The sequence below is a fragment of the Mastacembelus armatus genome, chromosome 3 (assembly GCF_900324485.2).
Source record: "Mastacembelus armatus chromosome 3, fMasArm1.2, whole genome shotgun sequence".
In the NCBI taxonomy this organism is placed as follows: Eukaryota; Metazoa; Chordata; class Actinopteri; order Synbranchiformes; family Mastacembelidae; genus Mastacembelus; species Mastacembelus armatus.
The window spans coordinates 2,045,824-2,073,105 of record NC_046635.1 but is presented as its reverse complement, the minus strand read 5'-3'; the positions used below and the strand labels follow the sequence as shown (position 1 = coordinate 2,073,105).

At 39.7% G+C, this 27,282-nt stretch overlaps 2 protein-coding genes and 1 pseudogene across 3 annotated transcripts; 1 reads left to right on the top strand and 2 right to left on the bottom strand.

Annotated features, from left to right (window-relative positions):
- Positions 1–1,319: 1,319 nt before the first annotated feature.
- Positions 1,320–10,656, bottom strand: pamr1a (peptidase domain containing associated with muscle regeneration 1a). Of its 2 annotated transcripts, XM_026320141.1 has the most exons (11): positions 10,500–10,656; positions 9,376–9,546; positions 9,036–9,161; positions 8,048–8,162; positions 7,472–7,689; positions 5,893–6,090; positions 5,587–5,793; positions 5,077–5,140; positions 4,415–4,647; positions 2,677–3,017; positions 1,320–2,200 (listed from the first exon to the last, which is right to left on the bottom strand). In XM_026320141.1, exons 1-11 carry the CDS (start codon positions 10,591–10,593, stop codon positions 1,643–1,645), a joined length of 2,325 nt encoding a protein of 774 aa, XP_026175926.1. In that variant the 5' UTR covers positions 10,594–10,656; the 3' UTR covers positions 1,320–1,642. The 2 variants fall into 2 exon arrangements, with proteins under 2 accessions (XP_026175926.1, XP_026175927.1); XM_026320142.1 differs by lacking the exons at positions 7,472–7,689; positions 8,048–8,162.
- A 2,836-nt stretch (positions 10,657–13,492) lies between these two features.
- On the bottom strand, positions 13,493–17,164 carry slc35c1 (solute carrier family 35 member C1). The gene is made up of 2 exons (XM_026320584.2): positions 16,543–17,164; positions 13,493–15,058 (listed from the first exon to the last, which is right to left on the bottom strand). Exons 1-2 carry the CDS (start codon positions 17,054–17,056, stop codon positions 14,478–14,480), a joined length of 1,095 nt encoding a protein of 364 aa, XP_026176369.1. The 5' UTR covers positions 17,057–17,164; the 3' UTR covers positions 13,493–14,477.
- Positions 17,165–18,449: 1,285 nt separating this feature from the next.
- Positions 18,450–26,437, top strand: LOC113138294 (cerebellar degeneration-related protein 2-like; annotated as a pseudogene).
- Positions 26,438–27,282: the final 845 nt, after the last annotated feature.

The following is a 27,282-nucleotide window of genomic DNA, read 5'->3' as shown; positions in this document are numbered from 1 at the left end:
ACAAAGAAAGTAGCAGTGTATTGCAATTATCCACCTCCAGGATCTTCAAATGATAGTGCTCACCTGTGGAAGTCTTGTTTCTTTAAATCTGTGGGTTTCCCTTTGTGTAGTAAATAATAATTTCCTTCAAGTGGGTGTAAATGTAAAGAAGTATTAAGTCTTGTAGAGTTTTTGAGAGAGAAATTACAGTGTTACAGCAGCTTCCTCCTCCTCCTCCTCCTCCTCTACTCTAAGGTATAGAAATCCTCCCCGCTTGCAACCTAAACAATCACCTTGTGCATGCACAGTGCACACTGGTGCACAGATAGAGGGGGCGGAGATTTGAGATGAGATATCAGTAGCTCCTCTCAGGTGTGGGTGGACTCCATGCTTAGTTAAACAGTAATAGATTAGGAGACTTTCACCCCATTTTTAGCAGCATGATATCATATAATGCAATGGAGGCCTCTGTTTGTGCAGAGAAAGGCCACAGATCACTAAGACATCTCAAATGCATAAAACATATTTGGAAGACCTTTCTCTACAGCAGAGTCACCAGTGTTCACAGGTACAGTTCAGCCTTGACTTATCTACTAGTTAGGCAAGTTTTATTGATGGTTTACCAATCGTCATTTGCTTTGGTTTGCAAGGTGCAGGGACAGGCTCATTGTGCCCAGGCTTTAAGCTGAGCATACTGCTCAGAGCTGTGGAGAACGCAGCGGGTGTCTGTGTCTCAGGAGTAAGAGCTAAGTTTAGCAAATCCTCTCAGTGGGTTTCTCAATGACAGCACATGTTGGACAGTCTGCAGAGAAACTCACGAATGCATAACCTCACAAACACATTGCAGACACACAGGTACTGTACATATTTAACGTGCCAAATCAGCACACAGTCCATACATGATGTACCGCCGTCCACATGCACACACTGGAAATGTAGGCAAATAAGGGAAATGATCTTTCATTGCATTTTAAATCACGGTCTGTTTAAATGTCAGTGCTATTAAACAGACAAAATATGCACATTTTTAATTTGGAATTTGAAGCCATGAATGCAAACTGAATAATAAAAGCTAGAAAATAAAGCTTGCATATTTGCACCCGTATGTGTGTTACTTTGCATATAACGACTTGACAGGGAGCTGGCAGAGTTTGAGTGACTTTCCCAATGACATGTCAGCAATATGGAGCACTGAAACTATAAGGTGGAGGAACTCAGCTCCAAATTACTTTTTCATTTTAAACTGGAATGTTAAAGACCAAAAAAACATGCACCAGAAATTTGGCAAAGAAACGATCAAGAAATGGGACATAAAATAAAGGACAAGTGACAAAACAATGCAAAATTCAAAGATGTATTTTTTCACCCACTTATATAATATTCTATGAGTGTTGTACTGAGATATATAAAGTATAACACACAAACATAGGGTAATATGCAGACCTCATTAAAGGTGAGTGTGAATCTGAACCAGCTTACATTTACTTCTTTGAAGTAGAGGTGACCCAGATACAGAACAATAACATGAAAACACAATAGAGTCAAAGGAAGTGCCAGGAAAACATTCTCATCTCACAAGATATTGACAGACAGGAGATTAACAAAACTGGTAAATGAGCACTGATAATCAGCTTTAAGTTTGAAATGGAGAAAAAGAAAAAATCTACTTCATGTTTTTCTCTATCCAGTCTCGAAAGATGTCTGTTCGAGTCTGAATTCTGTAAGTCTGTTGGTGGCAGTTCTTTTCCTCATAGCTGAAACTCTCCAAACCAACGAGCTGCCAGCCGACCCTCCGAGCCTCACTGTGACCTGACAAGACCCCGCTTATTGGTGAAAACTCACCAGGCACAAGTGTGAGTCCTGGAATAACACTGGGACAAGAAATTTGAGGCGTGGACGATCTTCTAAATACACACAGGCTTTTGTCACTGATCGTGGTTACATCTGATCCTCCCTCAGCATATTCTCTTTCACAGTGGACAGCATCTCTCAACTCTCCAAATTCTGTCTGGCTCAGGGGAGGTTGCTGGCTTGGGAGCCTGTGATTGTTTGGTAAAATCCACCTTGCAGTATAAGCGTCTTGTACTGTCACTTCTTGCATTTTGGGTAAACACGCTGGCAACACATACTCACTGACCTTGGCCTTGTCTTTTAGCTTAAGGACAGCCACATCGGAATCTGGTGTGGAGTAAAAATCTGGATGGACTAAAATGTCAGAAACCTGTTGGGACAGAAAGAGAGAAAAAACTATAATAAATTGAAAGTTAGGATACCTGAGAAAGCCTGATTCCACAACGAATGTGCCAGGTTTAGTTGTTTTTGGAATATCTGTTAAGATCAGATAAGATGCACAAATGTTCCAAATCCAAATAAAATATAGTTGTATCCCAGTAAATCTTTAAATGCACATTAAAATGCCAACAGATTACCTCCTGTACCATTTATAAACAAAAACCTATCTGGAAGATTATATTTATTTAATGAAGAATCTTTGCTTAATACTTTATTACTGCATCTGCTGCTTGGTAGATTTTTTTTTTTATTCATAGGAAACTTGTGCAGTGTATGAACAATTTAAAAATGGAAAACAAAAAAATATGTAAAATTAGTGGAAGACTATTGATTGCAAATTGTAAGTAAAGCAATAATATTAAACATCTCACAAGTTGTTTTGTGTTTTAAAAAAAAAAAGTATACCCTGAGGTGGTGCAGGCTTTTCAACCGATTCTTGGATGGATGGTGCTGGATGCCAATGACCACCTTCACGTGTGCTGGGTGAAGGGGCTGCTGCTTGTGCTTGTCTACCACACACTGAGCTGTCACCAGGACGCTGTGCTGGGTAAGCAGGGCACCGCTGCAGGCCAGGTACCAGAATAAGGACTCCTCTGAGATCCCCTGCTTTTCAGACATGGTCATTCCTCTGGCCCTGTGGGTGCTGGCCGTGTGGTCAGGGGGTGAGCGTATATATATGGCTGCATGCCATGGCCACCGAGTGTCGGAAACGTTGTGTGTGCTGAAACTATCAAATTTGCCACAAACTGTGGGGAGGGGAACAGTCAGACAGGAAAAAGGAAGTGTCAAAAATGTAGTTTCATTAGAAAAAAATTGTACTAAATATTCAAGCTAACACTCGACTACATATAATTAATCTGCTTTTAGAACAGTTGTCCATGCAGATACAGGTGTTTCTACTCATACTGGCTCATTAGACTTCTGGTCTGATTAAATTTGACTCAAGCTATGCTGAAATTTCATAAGGTCACCAAACACTTCACAAACCAGTACAAACCATTGGTGTAGAAAAAGGTGCAGAAAACCTGATAAGGATGATAAGAGAGATGTCATTCGAGCACAGTCTGCAAACGTGGCCCAGAGACCACTGTGGCAGAGTGGGGGGATAATGGGTGTGTAGACATGAAGAATAGTGCCAGCTGGAGAAACCATTTATTCCTTTTCTTGCCAAGAGGGGGGTGTGAAGATTACCAATGGACAGAGGAAAGATTGCTGTTTGCTGTGTTTCCTTTTGAAACTAAGTTACCCAGATACTGGTTCTACATTTATCATGCTGTCATCTCCAAAACAAAACGTTGTCCCCTGTCTAAAGTCAGTGTCTGGTTTGGCTGTTCGGTGTTACTGCAGATACACGGCGGCACAACATGGCTGCCTCCCTATGTAAATTTAAAAGGCTCATTCTAAATGCAACGCTTGGTATTTTCTGTCAATTACACGCTGACAAATATCTCTATTTCACACCTCTGCTAGTAGATTTCTCTAAATATTTCATGTTGTACCTGTGTAGTATCTGTCTTTACGTCTACGTAGGAAAAAGCAGTCATTTTCTAACCAAAAGGTCGTGGTTCAATTGCCATCCTCCCCCAGTCCACTTGATGTCTTTTGAGCAGGACACTAAAACCCTAAGTCGCTCCGTTTGGGCAGGTCATCTCCTTGCATGGCAGCGCTGCCATTGGCGTGTGAAAGATTGTGTGCATAAATGGGTGAATGGAAAGTAATGTAAAGTGCTTTTAGTGCACTTGAGTGTACAAAAGTGCTATGTAAGTATAGGCCCATGTACCCTTCTGTGAAAAAGACTTGTCCACCCATCCATCCACCTCAGTATCCTCCCATACTTTGTTGCTCTGGTTACCAGATTGTCTCCTTTGTTCATGTCATTATTACAGCTGCTGCTAGAGGTCACTTAACAATAAATAAAGGCACGACTGTAATAAGCTGCTTGAACATGGTAATTTTGAATTTTTTTTGTCCTAAATTTGACAAAATATCCTTAACTCAATACCTGAAGAATTCTTTTAATGCTTCTGAATTGAACTTTTTTTTAAAAAAGAATATTATATAATACAGCTTTGAAGGACAACATCCATACTTGTTTGCTTGTCTTTTTGAAAGTAACTCACATGTTAACAGCTAGTGCTCTCACCTGGTGAACAGGAAACATGGCTCCCACTCCACCTGCCAGTCTTCAGGCAGGTGCGTCGGGAGCTTCCTGTGTGGTGGTAAAGAGGTGAGGCACATTTGTATTCGATACTTGTGTAGACCGGGTGAAAACCACGAGGAAGCTCCTCCAAGTTGGCGTCATCTTTTTCTACTTTGGACTGTACGTCCCGTGTAAGTGGAATAAAGCCAGCAGACAACAAATCATGCACGTTGTACCTGGATGAGAGGTGGACAAAGGTGTTTGCTCCTTATCTGCTCTCAAATAACTCAGTGTAGCAATACTATCACCAATGTGAGCTCCATTCACATGCAGAATTAAAAATATATAATACATTTTAAAAATTCTTAGCACGTCTACATTTTCTACACCTTCCACCTAAAGTCTCAACTGTTTTAGAAGCACCAAAATCCTGCAGTCTGTTTTTCAACATGTGTATAATTTGAACATTTTAACAGTCTGGTGTCAAACACTCCGACTGGAATTATTAAGAAAAACACATTACTGCTGTAGTTTTCTCCAAACAAGAATCCCTGATTCCATCCTAATCATTTGCAAGCTGCTAAATTAGCATACAAATCATATACATAGTGGCATTAAGTGTGCTAAAATTATGCTAACACAAACAGCAGTATCAGAATGGATACCTTGATAGATGTGGCTTTACTACATGCTGTTGCACAAGTTCAGACACTCTGGGTTCTCGACAGGCTGTAAAAACAAATCAAACAGGCGACAATGAGTAGAGAAGAATCACTTTCTAAGCCTCCTTTGGTGAAACAGCTTTGCTTTTGTTGATATGAATATCCATGAGGGGAATTGGGAAGTTATTCAGAGTAAACAGGACTGACCTTTATCACAAAATATCATGGATAAACATTGTTTATGAAGATAATTACAAAACCATCCACTGATCCATCTTTAACAATCGCAAAGTTGTTTAATATACACTCACAACAATCATTTTGCTCAATTACATTTTTCCTCAATAGGTAAATTTCAATCTTAATTATGGTGTAACATAAACAAACAAGAGGACTTACTGTATGTTAGAAGCATTTTGTGCCATCCTCATATATTAATGAAATGAGAAAATAGACTACTTTGTATGGATAACAGTGTATTCTCCACCCTAATGTGTTTTTGAAAACAATTACCTCTCACACACTTTGGTAGCCTGCTACTCCAGGATCCATTAGTGAGGCAGGTACTCTGGTGGTTTCCACTCAGAACGTAAGAGTTTTTACAGAAAAACTCAATCGTCTCTGCGCCTCCAGCTGCGTCAACAGCACGTCTGTGGTAGCCATTGAGCAATTTAGGTGGAGCAGCACATCGAACTCTGCTTGTTTGGCCAGTTTGAGCATCTGCAGAACAGACAGAACAGAAAAATCTCCCCTAACAAATGCATTACTCAGCTGTGATATTGTACCAACACCAGAAATGAAGAACAGGTAAAGAGGCACCTTTTACACATGTGGGAAGTCTGCCACTCCATGTGCCACTAGGCAGACAGATCCTCTTCTGGGAGCCACTCAGTATGAAAGGTGGATGGCACTGGTAGTTTACAGATACAAGTTCCTCCTTTGGGCCATATACAGGCAGCAAATACCCATTCACTGGTTTTCCTGGGAGTGCACACACTTGATTCTTGATGGCTGAAACTGGATAATTTTTCAGGTTGTGATAAATGAAAGACAAACCTGCAATGAGTCAATAGCTGATGCAAAACTTACAATAAAAGTACACAGTTGCCATTAAAGTTCACTGAATCCACATAGATGGTACAAAACCGATGTTAACGTTCACAGTGAAGCTCTTGCTTCATAAGCAGTCAGCATGTACATACCATACAGTTTTCCTAATAAGACCTAAGTCATTATTTTATTTAGATTTACCAAATATAAAAATGAGACAAGTTCTAATGTGCTGGAGTGATAATGTTGAGGGACAGGAGTTGCAGCACTGTCAAACATGCACTAAAGCTCCAGTAATAGTTTACGTTACACTCAACATACTGTGTGTAGCTGCTGTATTTAGTTGACTTTTGATTTGCAATAGCGAACAGCAGTTTTGAGATTGTGGACTAACCTGCTTAGACTAAAAATCATGGAGATGGTCCCACTTCAGCTTTCTTTTTCTCTAAACTGTTCCTACTTTTCAATGGTTTTTATTCTCAATGGTCAACATATTATTGAATGAAATTTCATCTTTCAGACGATCCCATCATCTATATAAGGCGTTATCCTCACCTCCTCAAAGAAATCATGTTAGAAAAGGAATAATGGCCCCAGGACACTGCCCTGCGGAGACCTTTAAGATATGGGATTTGGACTAAAGAGCATTTTAATTATATCAAGTTTAATCAAAACATCAGTAAGAAAGAAATTGACATCTTTCATGGTTGTCTCTATTACCTCTTTATATTGTCTGGCTGAAGAGTTTTTCCAGAATTATGTTCAAATAACTTTCGTTACAGAAATCTTTGTGAGGGGGTATATCACTGTGCTCGGGTTAGCAAGCAGGAGTTATATATCTGTGAGGGTAAAGACTCGATAAATGGGATACACATTACAGTAGATGCATGATTTGCTTCACAGAGGGCAAATGGAGAGTAGCGACTATGATAAATCTGTGTCACTGGCTGTTCGCCTCACATCACTGCCCTGTGTAGGTGGTTGCACATACACACTGAGAAATGAAAGAAAAGAAAAAAGGTCTAGGAGCAAATATAGTAGATGCAAACATATAGAGGTGCTGCAGTATGCAGTGGAGGACAACAGAACAGCATATGTATCATTTATTCATTATATTGGAAATACTGTAGATACCTGCAGTATTTCATGAATAAGTATATATCAGACTGATAAACTGTTGTATGTGAACTTCAGCTTTATACAATGACTTTTACATACCTTGTGGACAAAATGTGAGGGACATTATACATTATGATGCAAAATAATTAAGATAATATAAACTTTTAAAGGGGATACTCTAATTTTGAGACAACTGTGAATTCACATTAGTGAGACAGAATATACCTGCCTGAACTCTCCTGAAAAGTAAGAACAAAGCCATCAAAGTTGTTGTAGCCATCTGAGGAGAACAGGATGTGCAAGAGATTGCCTGAGCTTTTTATCTGAGGAGGCAACTCGTTCCCACAAAAACGGCCAATCACAGGTGAGTTGAGGTCGCTGCCATCACGCACCTCAACGTAGTCATAACGACAATTGTGGTCAGACTCCAAACTCAGCAGAGAAAACCTAGAGCATACCCATAGACAAGTTATTTTAATTGATTTTTGTTAAATCCAGTTGAAAGGGGTTAACAACAGCTTTACCAGTTTCACACTGTGCAAACAATAAGTCCAATTATTTGGGCTCATGCAGGGATGCCTATCTACTCTGCTTTGATCTTCACATCATTTGACAGACTGACAATGAGTTGATCCCCCATAGAGCCGATTGCAGATTGAGGAAAGCAATTTCCAGCACACAAAAACAAAACACATCCTTTAGCTTGGCCCATCTCAGCAGGATGACTGAATTAGTTAACTGAGCAAAGTCAATCCATGTTACAGATATGGAGGAGTTACAGTGCCTTGGAAAAAAAACGAACTACCTGAGCTCGATGCTTCTTTCCCTCTCCACTTGCACTGTCCATTCACACCGAGCATTTGTTGGGTAACTCTCCAGGGCTATGTGACCGTGACCCCGGTGAATGACACCTCCACATGCTACCCACAAGAAAACTGTAATTACTTTCACTTAGTACATTCACATTCCCCACTAATATGTGTCCCAGATATTTGTAGTGACACACGCACCACCAATAGTGTGTATGGGTGTGCAAAATGGCAGATAATATGCATAAAGTGATCACAATCAGTCGCTTCACTAATCAGGATTATTAACATAATTTGGATTGGAGTTTAAAAAGTAAACAATGGAATATATAGAGGATGAATGATTGAAGTTGCTTTCTACTATTAATAACATAATGTTGCCATGGGGTTTACCAATAAAAACTCCTCAATATTTAAATATTTTAATGAACATGAACTAAAACTAGACTGTAGCAGTTGACTACAGCTCTAGACACCAAACAAAAAAGCACTGTCGCCACCAAGTGTCATTATGGTGTATTACAAATGTGGATGTAGCTACAGAAAAAATAGTAAAACAAAACTAAAAATGATTATAGCCCCAGATCATTTATTCCACAGATTTAGTATGTGTGCTTTTGTATTGCCTCACAGACCGTAAAGAGGTCTTTTTAGGTGATGGATTATCTTATGAAACTTATTAACTTATGAAAAACATATTTATTACTGTTTATAAAGCCTGCAAATCTAAGCAAAGCTTAAAATACAAGCAGTCACAAATTTGGTGACAAATCAGATAATGCTGTGCTGTCAAATGTAATATAAAAAGAAAATCTCCCAGACAAAACAATTCAAGCATTCAGGCTAGGAGTTGTAAAGATGGCATATAAGAACACATCAGTATTTAAAATGTAGACACAGTGTGAGCCATGTTCCCTCATGTCAATGAGCTTTAGAATATTAAGCCCAACAGGGGCCTAATTTAATAATACCTAATTTACTCACTTTTACAGTCCCCTCCACTCCACCCTTGGCGACACTCTGTACAATACTTCCCATTGATGAAGAAGTTGTCATTGGCTTTCCACGTTCCATTGTTGCAGGTTTTACAGTTCTCAAACAGACTGCAGCCTTGTAAGACAAAGACAGACAGAGAGTAAAAGTAACTTAAAAGCAGAGATCCCAAACATTTTCAGTCCATTTGCAAACACTTAGTCACCATGTACTTGTTTGAAAGAAACAGAAAAACTGGGCGGAAAGAATGAGCAGCGCTGGCACAAGAGGAAACAAAACAAGCACCTCTAGTATTACAGAGACATATCTGTAAGTGACGATGAGACTGTACCTGGGTGAATGATACAGGGGTCACATTGATCCAGAGCATTGCGGCAGCAGGGCACAGTGTAACCGACCCTCGACCTCTTTGATGGACACTGACACTGGATCAGGTGGTACTCACAGCATGGGCGGCACATGACGTTCCACTTAGAGCTTGGGCAATTATCGCCTGTCAGAGCTGTGGAACCAAAACAACTTAACCATCGCAACTTCAGAGTTATAAAACATGTTATTTTTTATTCAAATGTAATGAATAACCACTGAGATATTTGTCTCTGAAAACTACAAGTTGACAATAACCTTGTTTCTACATGTGGTTATAGAAATGCATTGAACTAGACAGAGATAATTTTGATCCTTTAGCATATTTTCTCATTATCTGATGAAGCACACTAGACCTTCCAGAACAACACACATACATGACTGAACAAATCACTGAGGTGTGAAACTTATCTTGGCATGTGATTTTGTTGTTGCAGATGGTTCTATCAAGCTTAAGCTTGAATTTGTGAACTGAAATCCATATCTTAAGCTGACATGCTACACTGAACCTTCTCAACTTTCACACTTGGAACATGTTGAGCAGCAATGGAAGCAGAGATGGATTCAGGTATGTTTCCCAAACCTCAATGAAGATTCCCAAACCTAATTTTGAATACGATAATGAACATTTCTCCTGCATTATCATTTGCTCAAACACAAACTTACAGTGAAGGTCTGCAAACAAGGGGCTACGGCCGAGTGACTCTAATCATTAATAGTTTGGGATTTCTGTTCAAAATAAAATACAAACATGTAGCATGTATTGAACTGTCACTAATATGACTATTACCTACAGCACACTGACTGTGTGATCATGCCAAACTTTGTTATTGTGTTGGCTCATTCTTATTTCAACTTGATACAGAGGCTGTAACATGGACTGAACTGAAGTCTTAGCAGAAGAAATGAATCATCATCATGGAATGACTCCACAGTTAGTCAGCAACTAAGTGCACAGGCTTTATTTTTTGTTCTTAGCAATACGTTGCTAACTTAGGAGCAGGAGAGAAAGTGTAATAAAGACTCTCCGCTATACTGTGTGCAGTAAGAACAAGACTCAATCAAAACTGCTATAAATACTGTACTCACCACGTGGCCAAGCTGTTACACAGAAAGAAAGATTTAGGAGAAGGTAATAGAGTTTGAGGTGCAGAAGACCGAGCATGTTGGCTGCCAAAGTCATAGCAATAAACTTCTAAAGAAGGTCGAAGAAAGTCGAACTAGTTCAGTGTGATCTACAGACCTTCCTGTCTGCTCAAACTATGACGTAGCCAGGGATGATGAATTCTCCTATCACAGCATAACGGACAGAGATCATTAACCCATTCCTTCCTTGGTGCATTTATTTGTGAAATCTCTGCTTTGAAATTGTTGGATTGCTCAGATCAATGCAAAGTCTGTCATTGGTTCCCTTTTCTCTGCTCCCGTTGTGAGTCCAGAATAAGTGTTATGGGCTGAATGGTAATGGTAGAAAAATCTTTGCTGCCAAGGGAAGTGGAATATGTATTTAAGGGACATAAAGTCATGGTGATGAGAAAAACAGTGGAGAGTGAGGAAGAAAGTTGAAGGAAAGAAAACATGTCAGTTTACTAAAACAGGTTGAATCAGAACAGAATCATCTCTGTTCCCTAAAACTTGAAAAAGTCAGAAAGAAAAATAGGCTACATGTCTGGATGCACATCAAGGCAAAACTGTTTACTGACACTTCATCACACACCAGCTTCTTGAAAGACAGATGACAGATGTCCTCTTTAATGACCCTAAGAGATGTTTGTGATGTCAGTCTTCAGAGATTTGCCAGGAGCAATGAGGCTCACAGGAGCGTCACAGCCCATTTCATGCCCAAGGTTCCTTTTCCATTACCTAAGCTTTTACCTAGAAGTTTCCATGTTTTGATTTCTGTTCTCGCCTTCAGCAACAGCAGCTTGTAAGCAAACAGTCCAAGACATCACTAGATGATTAAACTTTTTAGTTTGCTATTTATAGAAGCTGTTGCTTTTTGATATTGCCGCTATCAGATTTTACTATATTGGACTGTGCACTGCAAAAAGTGATTTAGATAAGATATTATCTACAGATAATGAAACCATCTGCCTGTTAGATTATCTGAAAAATTGTTAAAGCTGAGAGCAAGGATATGTTTATTAGTTCATGAAACGTGTGTGCTTTAGATACATAGTTTTTAGAGGACAATGACGATATATCTTAATTTTCTTGCTGAGGCTGCCCAGGCCTTGGGCAATGAGGAAGAGCATTTATAGATTTTTTTTTTTTTTTAGTGCTTGTCGGCAGAGGATCTCCATAATAAGTTAATCGTGACAAAGCCCTGACATAATTTAATGTTACTGTGCTATTAATGTCGATATTTCAGCAAAGACTCAATCAAAAATGTGGTCATTTAGTTTTATAGATGTTTGACCTTTAATCACAAGCTTGTCCACATCTGTACACTGTTTAGTGCTTTAGTGAAAATCTGTCCATCTTGACTAAGAGTGAGCAACTATGCAGGAGGAACAGGATAAAAGTATACAAATATTACAGAAAAAGCTGTAATCAGTGCCAAAAATAGACATAATAATAGGTTTAATATTTTCAAAGTCCACATGTCAAAATAAATCACTTTTACGCTGAACATATGGAGCAGATGTGGTATGATGAAGGAACACATGGTCAGGCATAATTGTGGAAACGCAGCTTCAGGCCATAATAATTTCACAAACTGGAAAAGGAAAAAGTTACAGCTACACCAACAACTTCTGTTTCATTGTAAAACAATACCTTAAGAAAATACACAGTAATCGATATACTTAGTCATAATTAATATTTGATATGTACAGTGGATCAAATACCTACATGTTATTTGAAGTTGCTTGTGGTTACTATTGAGGTACCTAAAGTTTTGTGGTTCAGTCTCCCCAGTCAATTCAGTGTTGGTTTAAAGCAACAATAAACCCACTGTGGTCTATCTGGCCATCACCACAGCAGACATAGAAGGTGGTGGAGACCAAAACAGAGCAAGGTGAGTAAATATTGGTTTTCCATTCATTGGGCCAAAAACACATACATACTAATGTTCGTTGTCAGCAATTGTCTGCAAACATGTTCAGCATTAGGAGACATTGCGTCAGAGTGACATTTACAGGCACACCTGCAAAACAAACAAACAAAAAAACAATTATGTGAACTAAGGGACTTGAAAGTGTGTGACTTAGCAAAAATTATTTTGTGATTTCACCACAACACTGATGTTAAACTACAAGAAAGAACTACAAGTCTTTCAAAATATGAAGTATGCAAATCTCATGGTGAGAATGTTTTCCTACACAGCAAGAACTGAAAAGCACCCTAGCAGTAATTAATCAGCAAAATGCCAACCGGATTGTGACTACTACTACTACGAGGTGACACACAGACATATGAGTGAATACTTACGATACATGCAGCCTTTGAACTATTAATCATTATGGAAGATTTTGCCTCATCTTGTCATGTTGAACTTGATCCAACCAGACATGAGAGAGAAAGATGCGGGGTAGGGGATTGTGTATTCCACATTATGACACAGTTATCAAACTTTCATTGGTGTCACAGGGTCGAATTCACTGTCGAAATGGGTTCTTGACATCAGAGACCAGTGTTTTTTAGTTCACATAATTACCCATGGTGCTGTGGCAGCTATTTATAGTCTCCTTGTTGCTCAGAGAAATATTCCATTTGGAGTCTAGAGACTTATTCAACCCTGCGCCATAATTCCACTGCCTTTGCTCACATCCATCCAGTGCAGGTTTTAAAATTAAGTTACATTTCTAAAAAGGAAAAAAAAAAAAACAAAATTCAAATGATCACCTCTCAGCTGTAAATATATATTAGTGATCTTGACTGCTGGTGGATGTGACAACTATAATCTTTATCCAATCAATACAAAGATACGGTAAAATTGCTATGGACATGGTCCAATTTCTGTACTGACCTGTCAAGGCTCATGTACAATAGAAATGCATTCAATATGCAAAAAATAAAAATAAATAAATTACCTGATCACCAGCTTCTTTAACTTGTATCATGAATGAGCAAAGACGTAAGAGAGCCCAGCTAGTCTTTAATATTTTCTTGACAGGTGTGAAATGGACAACCGTGTCAAAGTTCAGTCAGATAATAGAGCTTGATAGAAAATGTGTATATAACATGTATTTAATTTGACAATAATGTCAAAATATTAGATTAATGAATAAAATCACATTTACAAAGTCCAATATTATCATTTAACAGAAGCCACAAAGTACAGTCTTCCCTTACAATAACTTTCTCTTTTAAATAAGCTCTTAAATGTTTATAGTTAATCTGACTCTTACAATCATTTAACAGAACTAAACAGGAAATTAACAATAGTTTACCCAAACATTTTCAGGTTGATTACATGGTACAAGTCTCATTTCGACCAACAAACTGGTGAAACATGAGAACTGTATGTAAATAGGCTGCTAGGGTTCACTTTCAGTGTGTCCTGCTTTTGTGCTGCAATGCAAATATATTTTCATTGGATGTTTCTGTAACTATTCAGAAAGCTAAAGGTGTGTTTTTATTGGAGTCAAAAGGCCTGCTGCATGACAAGAGGCTTCTGATGACCTTGTCTGTCATATCCTATATAAGCTACAGCACATTATAGGATACAGGATATTACTGCTGATAAAAGACAAGTTCTCAGAGAGGCTGCCCTTAAAACATTGAAACAATAGTGACATACATTTATAGAAATGGAAGCAATTTGCATGTTTTATCTACCCTCAATAAAAAAAAATTGTAAGAAGAATTTAATAATAGTTGTACCAAGGTTTTCAGTGCGATAAATCATGATGAAATCCCTAAATGTCACAACACTTAAAACCTTGCTGTGAATAAAAACTTTTTTTTTCCTTCACTTAAAGACTAGACAATATTTCAATCATTTTAAAAACAGCTGTAAAAAAAAAAGCCATATCATTCACATTCTAAATGTTACATTATTTCACATTCTCACGCCACACGGGTAAAAGCAGTTTCTCAGCATGTAGTTACACCGGACACTGGTTACACTCCTGTACTGCCTTTGTCCCCTGGAAGCAGTTTTTCCTTGGCTGAGTCCTGAGGGTCTCTGTAGGGAGTTCTCTTCATTTCAAGACTTTTGACCCAAGTGTAGGCTGACGAACCACCAAGAACCATTATATTACTGGTCCACCACAGCAGGCTTTTAGTTGAAGAGTTGTACACCACGGCAATGACAGTCTGCGCACAGGCTTTTGCTGTTCCTGAGACATTGTGTGTGAGAGGACTGGTATACTTGATCTGGAGACCTGTGACGTAGCCGATGGCAAAACCAAATACCCCTCCCAGTGTCATCATACCCCAAAACGAAAGGTTACTGAGACGGCTGAAGCTGGCGACGTGGCCCAACTCTCCAAACACAATAATAAGGGGAAGGAAGAGGACACAGGCATTGATGTTGTTGTAATAGGACAGTTTCCAGATATTTCCGTCCACTGCTGGCATGACCTTCTTGGTGTAGATGGCGTTCAAAGAGACGCAAGCGCTGGCCAGTACCCCAAAGAAGACACCTGACCAGGAGAGCGACCCTGCCATGCCTTCTTGGTCCACGCCAAGCCAGAATCCACCTGTGAGGCAAGAAGAGGTGCAGGACTGTGATGCAACAGTACATAATAAAGCACTTCAGACAGTGGAGCAGCCAACCTGCTAAAACACTTTAAATACAGCGCTGAGAGAAAGTAAGAATTACCACTCTGTCATTGGCTAACTTTGATTATCAGGGAGGCAGCTGTCCAGTTTCAGAATCAGCACAGCAGCCCCTTTCAACTGGCTTAAAAATAGGGACAACTGAGTGGAAGAGCCTTCCAAGGTGTCAACATGACAATTACTCCAGAAAACAAGAGGTCGACCGATGACTGTTGGCTGATTAATTGGGATGGTTTTTGACATTTTTCCACTAACTGGCTGAAAGCTGAGAAAATGAAGCCATTTACCAGGCAGGACAAGTGTGAAGCCGTCTCTTGTTTCAGTCACACTGCCATTCTACCACACCTCAGTGGATGTTAACTATGTTTTGGAAGAGTGAAAAGAAGAAAAACTTAAATTGTAGAAATGCACAGATTGACCGGCCAGTGATCGGAATCGGGTGTTTTTTCACTGGATGGGCTCGGATCAGTGACCGGCCGGTCAGTCTCACATCTCGCCTTTTATTGCCATCGGCGCAGGCAATGACGTCACAGCCACACACACACTCACAGTGGCTTATAAACATGTCATTGGTGTGGAACTTCTTTTCTGTGACTGAAAATGACACAAAGATCCCAGTTTGTAACATTTGTAAGGCCAAAATACAACGTGTGGGAACAACCACAAAAACGTTCGGAACAACAAACCTAACGAGACACTTAAAACACCATCACTCAGCTGAATATGCCCAGTTTGAAAAGGGGAAAGCGGCGCAGAGCACTTAACTTTGTTGTTAAAGTTATTTTGTTATGAGAAGATCCTGTAATGTTTATTCATTTCTTTTATTATAAAATTTTTAAAAAAATGTCATTGAGGAAAAGAAGATTTTTGTTAGTATAACTCAAGTTATATACAAGAACTCATTTTAGACCTTTTTCAAGGCACAAAGCACTTTAATTTGTTATGAGAAGATCCTGTAATGTCTAGAAAATGTCTGTAATGTTCAGAAAATCTGAATCTGCAAAAATCAGAGTCGGCAGAAATCAGAAAGAAATTGCAATCTCTTAAATTGTTAATGTTGAGATGTGAATAACCTCTGGCTACTTTGGAAGTGTAACATTATTGATGGGACCATAGACCACAGAAAAACCCACACCTGTTGACCTCTAATGGCAGGTCCATTGCAAAGATCTTCTCTGAGTTTGTTGTGGGAAAGTTTTGGTGATGAACCCAGTCAGGTATCAACTGTTACTCAGCATCAGGGCTGGACCTCACCAATACAAGTAGTGCTGCTGAATGGGAGTAAAATCCCTACAGCCAGGAGTCCTGACAGGATCTGCTCACCTCTCCTCAATGGCAGCATTTTCATCCTTCATCTAAAAACACTGCGTTAACCTCGGTTTGCAGGAATAAAAGGAAAACCTACCCAGTATAATCCCGCAGCACAGCAGGGCTTGTAAAGACGTGGTTTGTTTCAGGATAACGTAGGACAACAGCACATTAAAAACCGTGCTGAGGGAGCGACCGACCGTGTAGAAAGCCACCCCGACATATTTCAGGCACAGGTTGTTGAAGGTGATCATGCCGATGAACACAATGGACAGAGGCAGGACCTCCCGTGACGTCTTCACGTCGAATCGGACCGAGGGGAAGTCGATGATACCCGGACACAATCTGGACAGGAGCTGCATGAGCCAGCACAGCCCGACGGTCACCACACACTGATAAAAAGTGACAAACAACGGCGCGTCCAGGTCTCTGTTGTCCAGCAGGTAATTATTAAGGAACACCATTGTTATTGAAACAAACCAGTACAGTGCAACCACAGCCGCGATCCGGACAGCTCGGAGGAGGAACGTCTCTTCGTGCTGGCCCATGCCTCCCGGTCCGGCCAGAGCCAGTCTCAAGATACTGGACCGCTTCAGCTGTGTCCTATTCATGCTTACAACCTGGGCTGGAGCATTTACATGAGCGAAACTAGAGCTACAGACCAACTGTGCCAACTAACGTTACACGACGTAAACATGACCGCTAACAACTAAACACTTCCGGTGCGGTTCCTTCATAATAAAAGTCTGAAAAGGATCTAAAAGTCTGATCGAGAAATTAGAAACGGCAAAAGCCACTTTTCACTCTTTGCTGTATATACGATGGAAATATTTGTTCTCTATGTATTTTCAAGACTGTTTCTAAAATTAGTAAGCCTTTTAACTACACAGCAAACATCTATGTCATTCCAAAATGCACATCATTTTGTTTATGTATCCAACTCTTTGTGACAATTTAATAACCAGATTAAGGCATTGTTATGTGCTTGTTAAATCAATATTAGCTGATATGTCTTTTTTTAAGGACCATATCTAAATATACAAATGCTGATAGAGCACCAGTGCTGGATTTGTATATTTAGATATATACGGTATTGCTGATAGAGCACCAGAGCCTATAGCTTATTCTCACTGGTGCTGCTTAGCATTGCAAAATTAATGAAATTACTGAAACATTAAAACATCATCCACAAACCAATGTCAAATCCCGTCCATGTCTTAATTTAATTTCTTAATTTCATATTTATTTTACATCTTTGCTACTTTTGGCGCTCTGCTGTGTACTTGTACTTTGCTGTTAGAACAATGCAATTTCCCCATTGTGGGACAAATAAAGGTTTTCTTATCTTATTTTATGTTATATTACCTTATCTTATATTATATTATCTGATTTTATCTTATATTATCTTATTTTTTATCTTATTTCTGATCCTGCAGGGAGGGGGGCGGGGCTTCGCGATTCTCGGCTCCATTTGCTGCTTCGTGATTCGTCGATGTAAACGCCTGTCATCAGAAGCAGGAAGTTACAACTAAAACGATTTAAAGAATAAAACGAATATTTGTTTCATGTTTGTCGACCCCATTGCTCTGTAAGCAGTGACACATTTGAGCTGGATAATTGTGTTAAAATGGAGAGAGATTTCCTTAATGATTTTAAAAGTAGCTTCCTTATATCTGCCACCTACCGGATGTTGTGGTGTATTAGAGATTTGCCACGTTGGTGTAGACGCTTCACGCCCTACACACACCGGGCAGGTTACTCTCCAGGGTGCACGGTGCCTAACACACCTGGGTGTCAGGATTATGGAGGAAGATTTTGACAAGAACCGGGAGCTTTGGTAGGACACCCAGGACCTTGAACACGGTAAGACCCTGCCTAAGCTCAGACTGTGTGGGAGGATGTGGTGAGGCAGTAGGGGGCTGCAGTCCTCTGCCCTGTCCTCTTCACTGTAGATGTGTAGAGCAGTTTTTTAGTAAATAAAAACTTTCAATAGTCCAGTGCACTATGACACAACCAGTAACTAAAGGGCTACTGTTTTACTTTTAGTTGGTTTATTGCAGTGTCTCCTAACTAATGCAGCAGGAATGAACGTTTGCTATACAGATTACATCTTTGAATATTTTTAAATTTAAATTTGTGGTCCACCAACAGGAACAGCTGCAGGAGACAGAGGTGATAAATGTTAGGAAGAAACTAATCTAAGCTCTTGAGGCTGCAGCAGCACTAAACTCCCCCTGAGGACAGCGTGTTAGCAAAGCATATCCATTTCACCATGCAAAATATTCAGTATTTATACAGTACGCTCTCTGCTAAAGTTTGCCAGTGCATATTGTTGCTGCATAAATGTGGTGATTTTGCATGAATGAATCTACAGTGAAAGATAGTTTATTGAGAAAAATTAGTGTATAGGGATCTGGAAATCTCACTACAATGGAAGTGTATAAAACTTTATATAGGATGGAGTAAAAGGAAATCCTGACCAGTCTGACCCAGTGGGTCTTTGGCACAGTGCATACTGTTAGCAGGATGTTTGTCTACCTAATTATAGGAACCACCACCTTTTTACTTGGACAGTGCTCAAGTGACCAAGATCTTAATTAAGATGTTGCTCCTATTTGGTAGAGTGCTGCTAATTAACAGAGAATGAACTAAATTCCACTGCGTGTACCTGCCATTCCCCATACATCTCTCTGAGCCTGAGCCACCAAACTAAAGCTGTATGTAGACCTGAACATGATGTTGTGATAAATGACTGTGCTCCTCTCTGAGTGGAGTGAATAAGCTAAGAAATAATTGCATTGATTTATACTAGAGAAAAACTAACTTGTAATGTAATGAATTCAGGCCAATTTCTTGATGGTAAGTTTTCAACAAATTGGATCAGAATCATTTGGTATTTCTATCATTTTTGTGAATAACGTAATCAGATGTATAAACACTTGTCACTTTCCTCTTGTGCACCAGTACCTGACCGAGCAGGTGGAGCTGCTGCGTCAGATGAACGACCAGCATGCCAAAATGTACGAGCATCTAGATGTTGCCGCCAGGGATCTAAAGCAAGTCAGCCAGAGACTCATGCAGGGCACCAGGCTGGCCCAGCAGAACATCTGTAGGTCTGTGTACCAGTTATTAGTTAATTTACCTGTTGAAATACATTATGTTTTGCATAATTATTCATCAAAGCAACTAGTCTAAAACTATGAACATATAATACAATACACATTATAGCACATATTTGATTACAAGCAGGACTTCAAAGGCATGTTATGTTTTCTGTTTCTTTCCCTTTAGTCTAACTGAGACCATCGAAGGGCTTCAGACCCACATGGAGGATTTGCAGACTCAGGTGGGAGAGCTCAAGACCGCCCAGGCAGATCGAGAGAAAAGAGAGCCGGCGGAGCAGCGAGGCAACCTAGGAGCACATGGTGTGTCCTGTCTCAGAGAGCTGTATGACCTGCACCATGACAGGTATTGCACACACAGTGTTATCATTGTTACCTCAGCTGCACAGAGCTAAGTCATAGCAGAACTACAGGATGTGACAAAGGAACTATATTCAGAGAGGAAACTGTGGTAGCTAAGGCAACATTGTTAAATGAAGACAGTAAATGTAGATTTACCAAAAACATATACACACTGGTGGCAGTGCAATTAGATGTTTGTGAAGGGTGGTTAAATGGTTGAACTCCAGTTGTCTCATCTTCTCTTACCCCGAATGCACCGTTGTCTCAGCCCACTGATGCTTACAGGACACCTTCAGGTCGTCCAGAGCCGTACCAGCCTTCATGACACAGAGTCTACTTGTCTACCTCTGTTGGCACTGTACTAATACATACACACATCTATTTCTGTAACTCTCTGCATTTCATGACAGGCATTTGGTTGCCTTTGGAGAATTACATAACATAAAATCCTGTACACTGCATCTAAGATCCAGCTCTCCTCTTTAAGTTAATTGCATTGTGTAAAACTTCATTTAGGAGTCTGATTTATTTAACTTCGAAATCCTTTTCAACATGAGCAGGAATTATGATGCACCGTACATCATCTACAATCTTGTATTTTCCTTTGTGCTATGAGGTGCACAACACACACAGCTTGAATTGTTTATCCCAGTGGAAATATCAGTCTTAGCTGCATATTTGTATATCTCAGTGCAGCTATTGGTTGATGGTGCCCACAGTGCTATTAAAAATAAGATTATTTATTTTCTGAAAATGATGTCTCTCTCTTGTTATAGCTTGTTATATTGTTATAGCTGACACGTTGTGATACAACTTTTAATATACAGCATAAGCATAAACCCATATATAATTTTCCATTATACTTGAGGCTTATGCCCTATGTCCCCTCCACTCCCCCCTGTGTCAAAAGACCAGACCAGCTGCTGTTGGCTGACACAGTATTTTTTGTCTCGGAAGAAAATCAAAGCCTTGGAGCAAAGTGAGACAGAGGAGCCGGTGGAAAATGTTGAGGACCAGAGAAGATACAGCTGGCAAAGGTGTAACAGTGACAGCGCTTTGAAAGCCACAAACCCAGATGAGATTCACTGTGGCCATGAGCAGCTGTGTATAAGGCAGGCAGAGGCAGTAAAACAAAGGGGCATCTCTCTGCTCAACAAGGTGGATGCGCAGCACAGTGCACTGCAGGTGGTGTATTTATAGCAAAATAGAAAAAATTGTCAAAAAAAAAGATCCTTTTCAGTCTTATGATTTGCTATTCAGTGTAGAATATTAAGAAAGCAGAAGAAAATGAATGCATTTCAATAAGCTATGGGTGTGTTGTGTAGGTGAAATATGATGAGATGCTGCGGCGATGCCAGCAAGCAACAGATGAACTCAGCCATAAAGCTGTTCAGACATCCAACAGTCCCTTTGCGAGTATCCAGACCCGTTGACGTCTGTCCAGCTCAGCCGCTCCATCCAATCTGGCAGTGCTTCTGGAAGATGGCCAGCAGCCTGAGTACAAAGCCCTCTTCAAGAAGATCTTCACCTGTAATACTACATAGAACACAATCATATTTTGGACAAAAGATTAACGCTGGCAGTTTGGACAATGTGATTCAGTGCTAATACAAGTCATTATTATTCTTTGAATCCAACATAGGTTATGTCGATGCTTGTCACGAGAAACGTGGTCCAGAATACAGAAATACGTAACATGCCAAAAGTCAGGTATGGTTCCCATGGGGCAGCAGAAGTCAGGTTTAAAATTTATGGTGAGTTTTTCCATGTTTAAGTCATTTTCATCATGTAAAAAAGTAAACAAGAATTTAGCAGTTAAAATCACATCTCTAAACCATTCAGAAAGGGTGGATCCAGTGAGGACTGTTCTAGTCATGGGGCCCCACCATGTCTTAAAAATGTGTGTGTGTGTGTGTGTGTGTGTGTGTACGTGTACATAATCACAAGATTAGACGTATATATCATTTCAGTTTCCCGGGAAGACTTCTGCTCCTTATGTGGAAATGAGGATCTACCCAAAAAGACTGTCTGGGTGAGTAATGACTTTCAAAATTGAATCAATCCAAAATATTGGGAATAATATGTCATTGTCATTATATAGATTCAGTGTGGAACATGCCCAAGGTGGTTTCACATGGACTGTCTTGGGATAAAAGCTGGCCAAATTCCAGACAAACACACATCCTGGGACTGTCCACTGTGTACTGTGTAAAAAAGCCTGAGGAACAGTATGAAGACTCCTTTTTCTAACTGAAAAAAATCCATGTAAATTAATAAGGTATGTTTATTGTTTGATGCTTAATGGATGATAATAGAGTGACCGTAGTTATCCTAGAGTGAAAATGGCCAACATAAGAGTTGTAGTCCATCGAGGAGGCCACCTTTGATGTGTGATAGAAGTTTGGTGTTGCTACAGCAACAATACAGGAGATATGAAATATAATATCGCATAAGAAATAATAAAATCCTTAAAAAATATCATGAATGTCAGTCAAAGCCAAAATTGACACTAATTATAGTTGTAGTGTGTTGGCAGTCCCTTGATGTGTGACATGAATTTGACGTCACTGCAGTGCACATTCCTGGAGGTATTGAATATTTTCCGCCGTGGTATTGCCATTTATTGACGAACCCTAAGCTCTCACCTCAGCACTGGCAGCTCATTTAGAGCCATGTTGTGTGTAGCCCCCAAAATAGTGATTTTGATAAAGATGCGACTGTAGTACAACCACTGGTTTGGGGTTTTAATATTGTTTCTTTTAAGATTTATTGAAGCCGAAGTTCGAATCTGTGAATATCAATCTGACTTTACAAAACACTATCATAGATTAGAATCTTGTTTGGTCTCAAAATGTAGGACAGATATTTCACCATCTCTCAGATAATATTTGTTATCAATCCTTCCTTCCATTAGCTGGATACCGATGTCAAATACGATGATTCAAATCTGCACTTTTATCTCTGAAGTATCAGCCCAGGCTGGACGTTTCTTGCAGCATGACCACTTCCCTTTTTGATCTTTCTCATTTAAATAGACTGTTTCCCCGACTGAGTTAAGTGTTGTCTCTCCTTTCAAAGGACTTTCTAAGCTCTCATGTATTAAACCAGTTTACTCATCTGTTTTCATATCTTATGTCGATGTGCCGTGGAGATGGATGACCTGCTGAGGGGATCCTTAATGGAAGCAGCTAAAAGAAGTAGTCCATTACTTTATGTTGTTACAATATTTTCTCATGGTCGCTGTGGGGCTGGAGCTGATTGCAGCTGACATTGCATGGTGGGGAACACACTGGACAGATCACCAGTTTACCACAGAGCTGACACGTAACGATTCAACTTCACACCTACCTGCAATCTGGATTCACCAACTAACATAACCTGCATGTTTCTTTTCTGTGGGAGGAAGCTGGAATTACATCAGACATAACAAACCTGATTCATTTAAAATGTGCTAACTTCTAAAAATCCAAATATTTAATAATATTTAGATCCAGAATCAGAAGTAAATCACAGTGTTAGCTTAGACACAATAAAAATAAATAACATATTTTTCATATATTTTGATTTTTCCTATGAATGTACTGTTCTTACTTTAAAAACATGCTTGTTTCGCATGCAAGTATTTGATTATTATTAGTTATTACAAGGTCATATCTATTTTGCATCAATCTCTAATATTTTGAAACTGAAAAGGGAAATCGTCATATGACTTTCAGAGTTATCATTTATATGAACTCTACTGTGCGTATATAGGCAGCAGCAGCAATATTTAGTCCATAAGGTACTGTTGGATATATTACTGTACTAAAGCCTTAAGACTGAAGGTGGCAGCAAATAATCATCAGTGCTGATTGTTGGTGCGGCTGGCTGCAGGATTACTAGCTCCGGCCAAAACATAACTTTTGAATATGTGACAGCCAGACCTATACTCTATAATACCACGGCTCGCCAAACTGTCCATGAAGATTAGAATATACTGTATATGCTCATGCATTTTATTGCAGCTTTATTTGATAGTGAAGAAATGTGGTGAGAGAGAGGTAGACGATACTGAATAAAAGGTCCCAGCAAATTATAACCAGAGACACTGTAATAAGTTGCATCTTTAATTAATAATCCATGAGGACACTCACATTCAGAATAAATCTTAAGATACTTTTAATTACCCTTAAGACTTTGTGTCACATTTCTTCTTCATTTTATTTAAGTGGGCTGTTAAGCTTTTATACCACTGAAAAATTACTTAGGTTTTTTTTTTTTTTTATTATTTCTTAGCCCTGGCACTACAGAACCATCTCCATCTATTACAGCTTGTCCTGACTGCTGTAAGGGTATCCTCAAAACATGTTTTATAGCTTTTATGCCTTTCTACACACTACTTGTAGTTTAAGAAACTTTAACTTGCACTTCCCTTGCCTGCACAGGCCTTGTGTCAAACCCTGTATCTATGCGCTGTCATTGTTCTCAAGCTACACAGCTGCAAGCTTGGTCAGATTCTGGAAAATTGCTGTGAGTGTTGACTGTTGGTGTTATATTTTCTGCTACAGTACACAGCAAGTCATTGGTGTTGGTATACCAGTCTCAGTCACTGAGTTGGTAATCTATGCCCATGGACTTGTATTGCTCACAGTAAGGATGAAGAACTCCATCTTCTTCCAACAACACAGAGGAAGTATTTGTGCAGCCTGACTCAGCCTATACAACACATCCATCAGGGAGTGTCTGACCCTTTATTGTCCTTCCTTTTTCTCAGGCTTTGGAAAGAGAGAAATGCTGAGCTGGTGTCGAGTTTGCTATTCACAAGATGGTCTGCCTCCCTGACCCCAGCCAGCTGGGAAGATTTCCACATTTTATTAGCAAGCACAAAAATGGAAGGAACAGTTGCATTTAAAATACTTGCCTTAAAAATATATATATAACTAAGACTTGTGCTTGCGCCTGTTCCAGCTGATATAGGGCAAGAGATAGGAATACACCCTGGACAAGTGACCAGTTTATCACAGGGCCAACACACAGAGACACAATCATTCACACTCACATTCACACCTGCAGGCAATTTAGAGTCACAGTCAAGCTGATGTGCATGATCTGGAGTACAGGAAGCTAGGTACCCTGAGGAAATCAACACAGGCAGGGGGAGAACATGCAGGGCTCAGTTGGCCAAGAGGCTTTGCGGAACATTCTCGCTACGAGGCAGCAGTGATAACCTTTGCCCCTTCATGCCTCCTTCTTTATTCTTTGTAGCTCTCTATTTCTGGCTTAAATATTATTGTTCTGTCTTTTTACATCAGCAGCATTAAAACTAATCTTTTATCTATGTCTGTTGCCTTACTGAAAACCAGTCTATCAAGAACTGCCTACTCATGCTACTGCATAACCATCCATTATCTAAAACCCCCTTAGTCCTAACCAGGGTCACAGGGATCTGCTGGAGCCTATCCCAGCTCTCCCTGGGTGAAAGGCAGGGGTACACCCTGGACAGGTCACCAGTCTATCGTAGGAGCTATTGCATATGTTACACTGAATATAATATGAACTTAAAAATGCAAAATTATTTCTCATGTTTTTTTGCTTTGATTTTGGCTAGTCTTCAGATTTTACAAACAGCTCTGTGAGATGTTAGGGATGCAATCCAACAAGGCTGGCATAATGAGACTCACTAAGCTGTCCCTTAGCATGTCCTCCAGGTGGCACTTGTAACTTAGTAAATGATCTAGGATGCCTGCAAATTATTCTTCCAAGGAATGACCATTTATTGTTAACCACTGTTTTATCTGCGTACTGATACGTAACGTAAAGAGATACGCTGTTTTTACAGTAACTAATGTTGCATATTGCCATAACAGACACAAATAGCACCTTTTTAAACATCCTACTTCTCTGGTATAGCAGATTTAGTGTAAAGCTAATTCTGTAAATCTGTCAGGCTTTTGTGTTGCCGCAGTTCTGTCAGCTTGAATCAACTACTGGATGGTGCTGCATTAACTGTTCCAGAACAGTAGCTTAAATACCATCACACAATGACTCGTACATGAAAGCATCACCGCCATCATTTACAAACCTTTTGATTAATCCTTGTATTAAATGTCACAGGCCTCATTCAGTAAACATATGTGTTGATTACCACTTGATAATCAAAATGATGTACATTCCCTCAACTTAATACCCTTCTGCTGCATTTTGGTCTGGCATCTTAGCAAAAGACAAAATTAACATGCAATTCAACACCACAGAATGCCAGTGTACTAGATGTTTGGTATTAAATCACAGCTTTATAGCAAGCAGCTGTTTTTTCCTACTAAAGACTGGTGACTGACAATTTTCTCCTCTCAGTCTCTGGTAAACTGTGTTTAATTGAAAATGGCTATTTATGATTTCTGCACATATGTCTACCAAAATTACAGTAACTTGAACTCAATGACATGTGCTGTAGAAATAAATGCAGGCTATGAAAACAAGCCCAGTAATTCAGGCATTTTCACAGATCACTACTCTGTACAACAGCATAAAACAACACACCTGAAACAAGCTTGTGTTCTGTCATTTGTTAAAGTTGACTGATAAATGATTCATTGGTACGATGCAAGTATAAAGGTTCATGCCAGACCACAGATGACAGACCTGCTTTTTGCTAGAGCCATGGATTTTTATAATTAATGACACCGCTATCATTAAATTAGGCTGTTGTTACCACAGCTTCTGTAACACATGGCTAACCCAGTGCCAATGTTGTGCTGCTCTATAGGTAATTACTCTTCATAATGAACCTTCCAGCAAATGGGGTGAATAGATTTTAGACCAGTGATCGTGAGCCCGCAGGGCGGTTTAATTTCAAAACCTAATCCTCCCTTGTGGAGCAAAGTTGGTTTCCCAGCAATACTGCGTTTACTGCTTTGATCTCGCTGTGGATGTAACAACCTCTGCTTTTCTGCTGTCTAGTGGCATGAAAGAGCACAGGGTCTCTTTTGGAATGTGCTTTTTAGGGCAGAGACACCGAGCCGACATCAAAGAAGTAGTGGCGACAAAGGCCGACTGTTGAGTCTCTGACCGTCATCTTCATCTGGGCCAGAACTGCTTCTCCACCATACTGCAAAGACTACAGCCAAATGACCCACTAGCATGTACAATCTGCCCCTGGAAATAACTATCCCTGCTACTAGCAGGTAGCGATTATCTGTATTCATTATTCAAGAAGGGAAAGAGCAAGACCTAGACTGCAGATATAGAAACAGCAAACAAAGGCGTGTTTGCTTTACCATCTTGCTAACCAAAGATGATTTATAGCTACTACTAACTGAGAAAATATCTGGTAGGTAGTTGCAAATGGCACTGGTGTCATCAGCCCTTGGTCTTTTGGTTGTGGAATAAAAAGG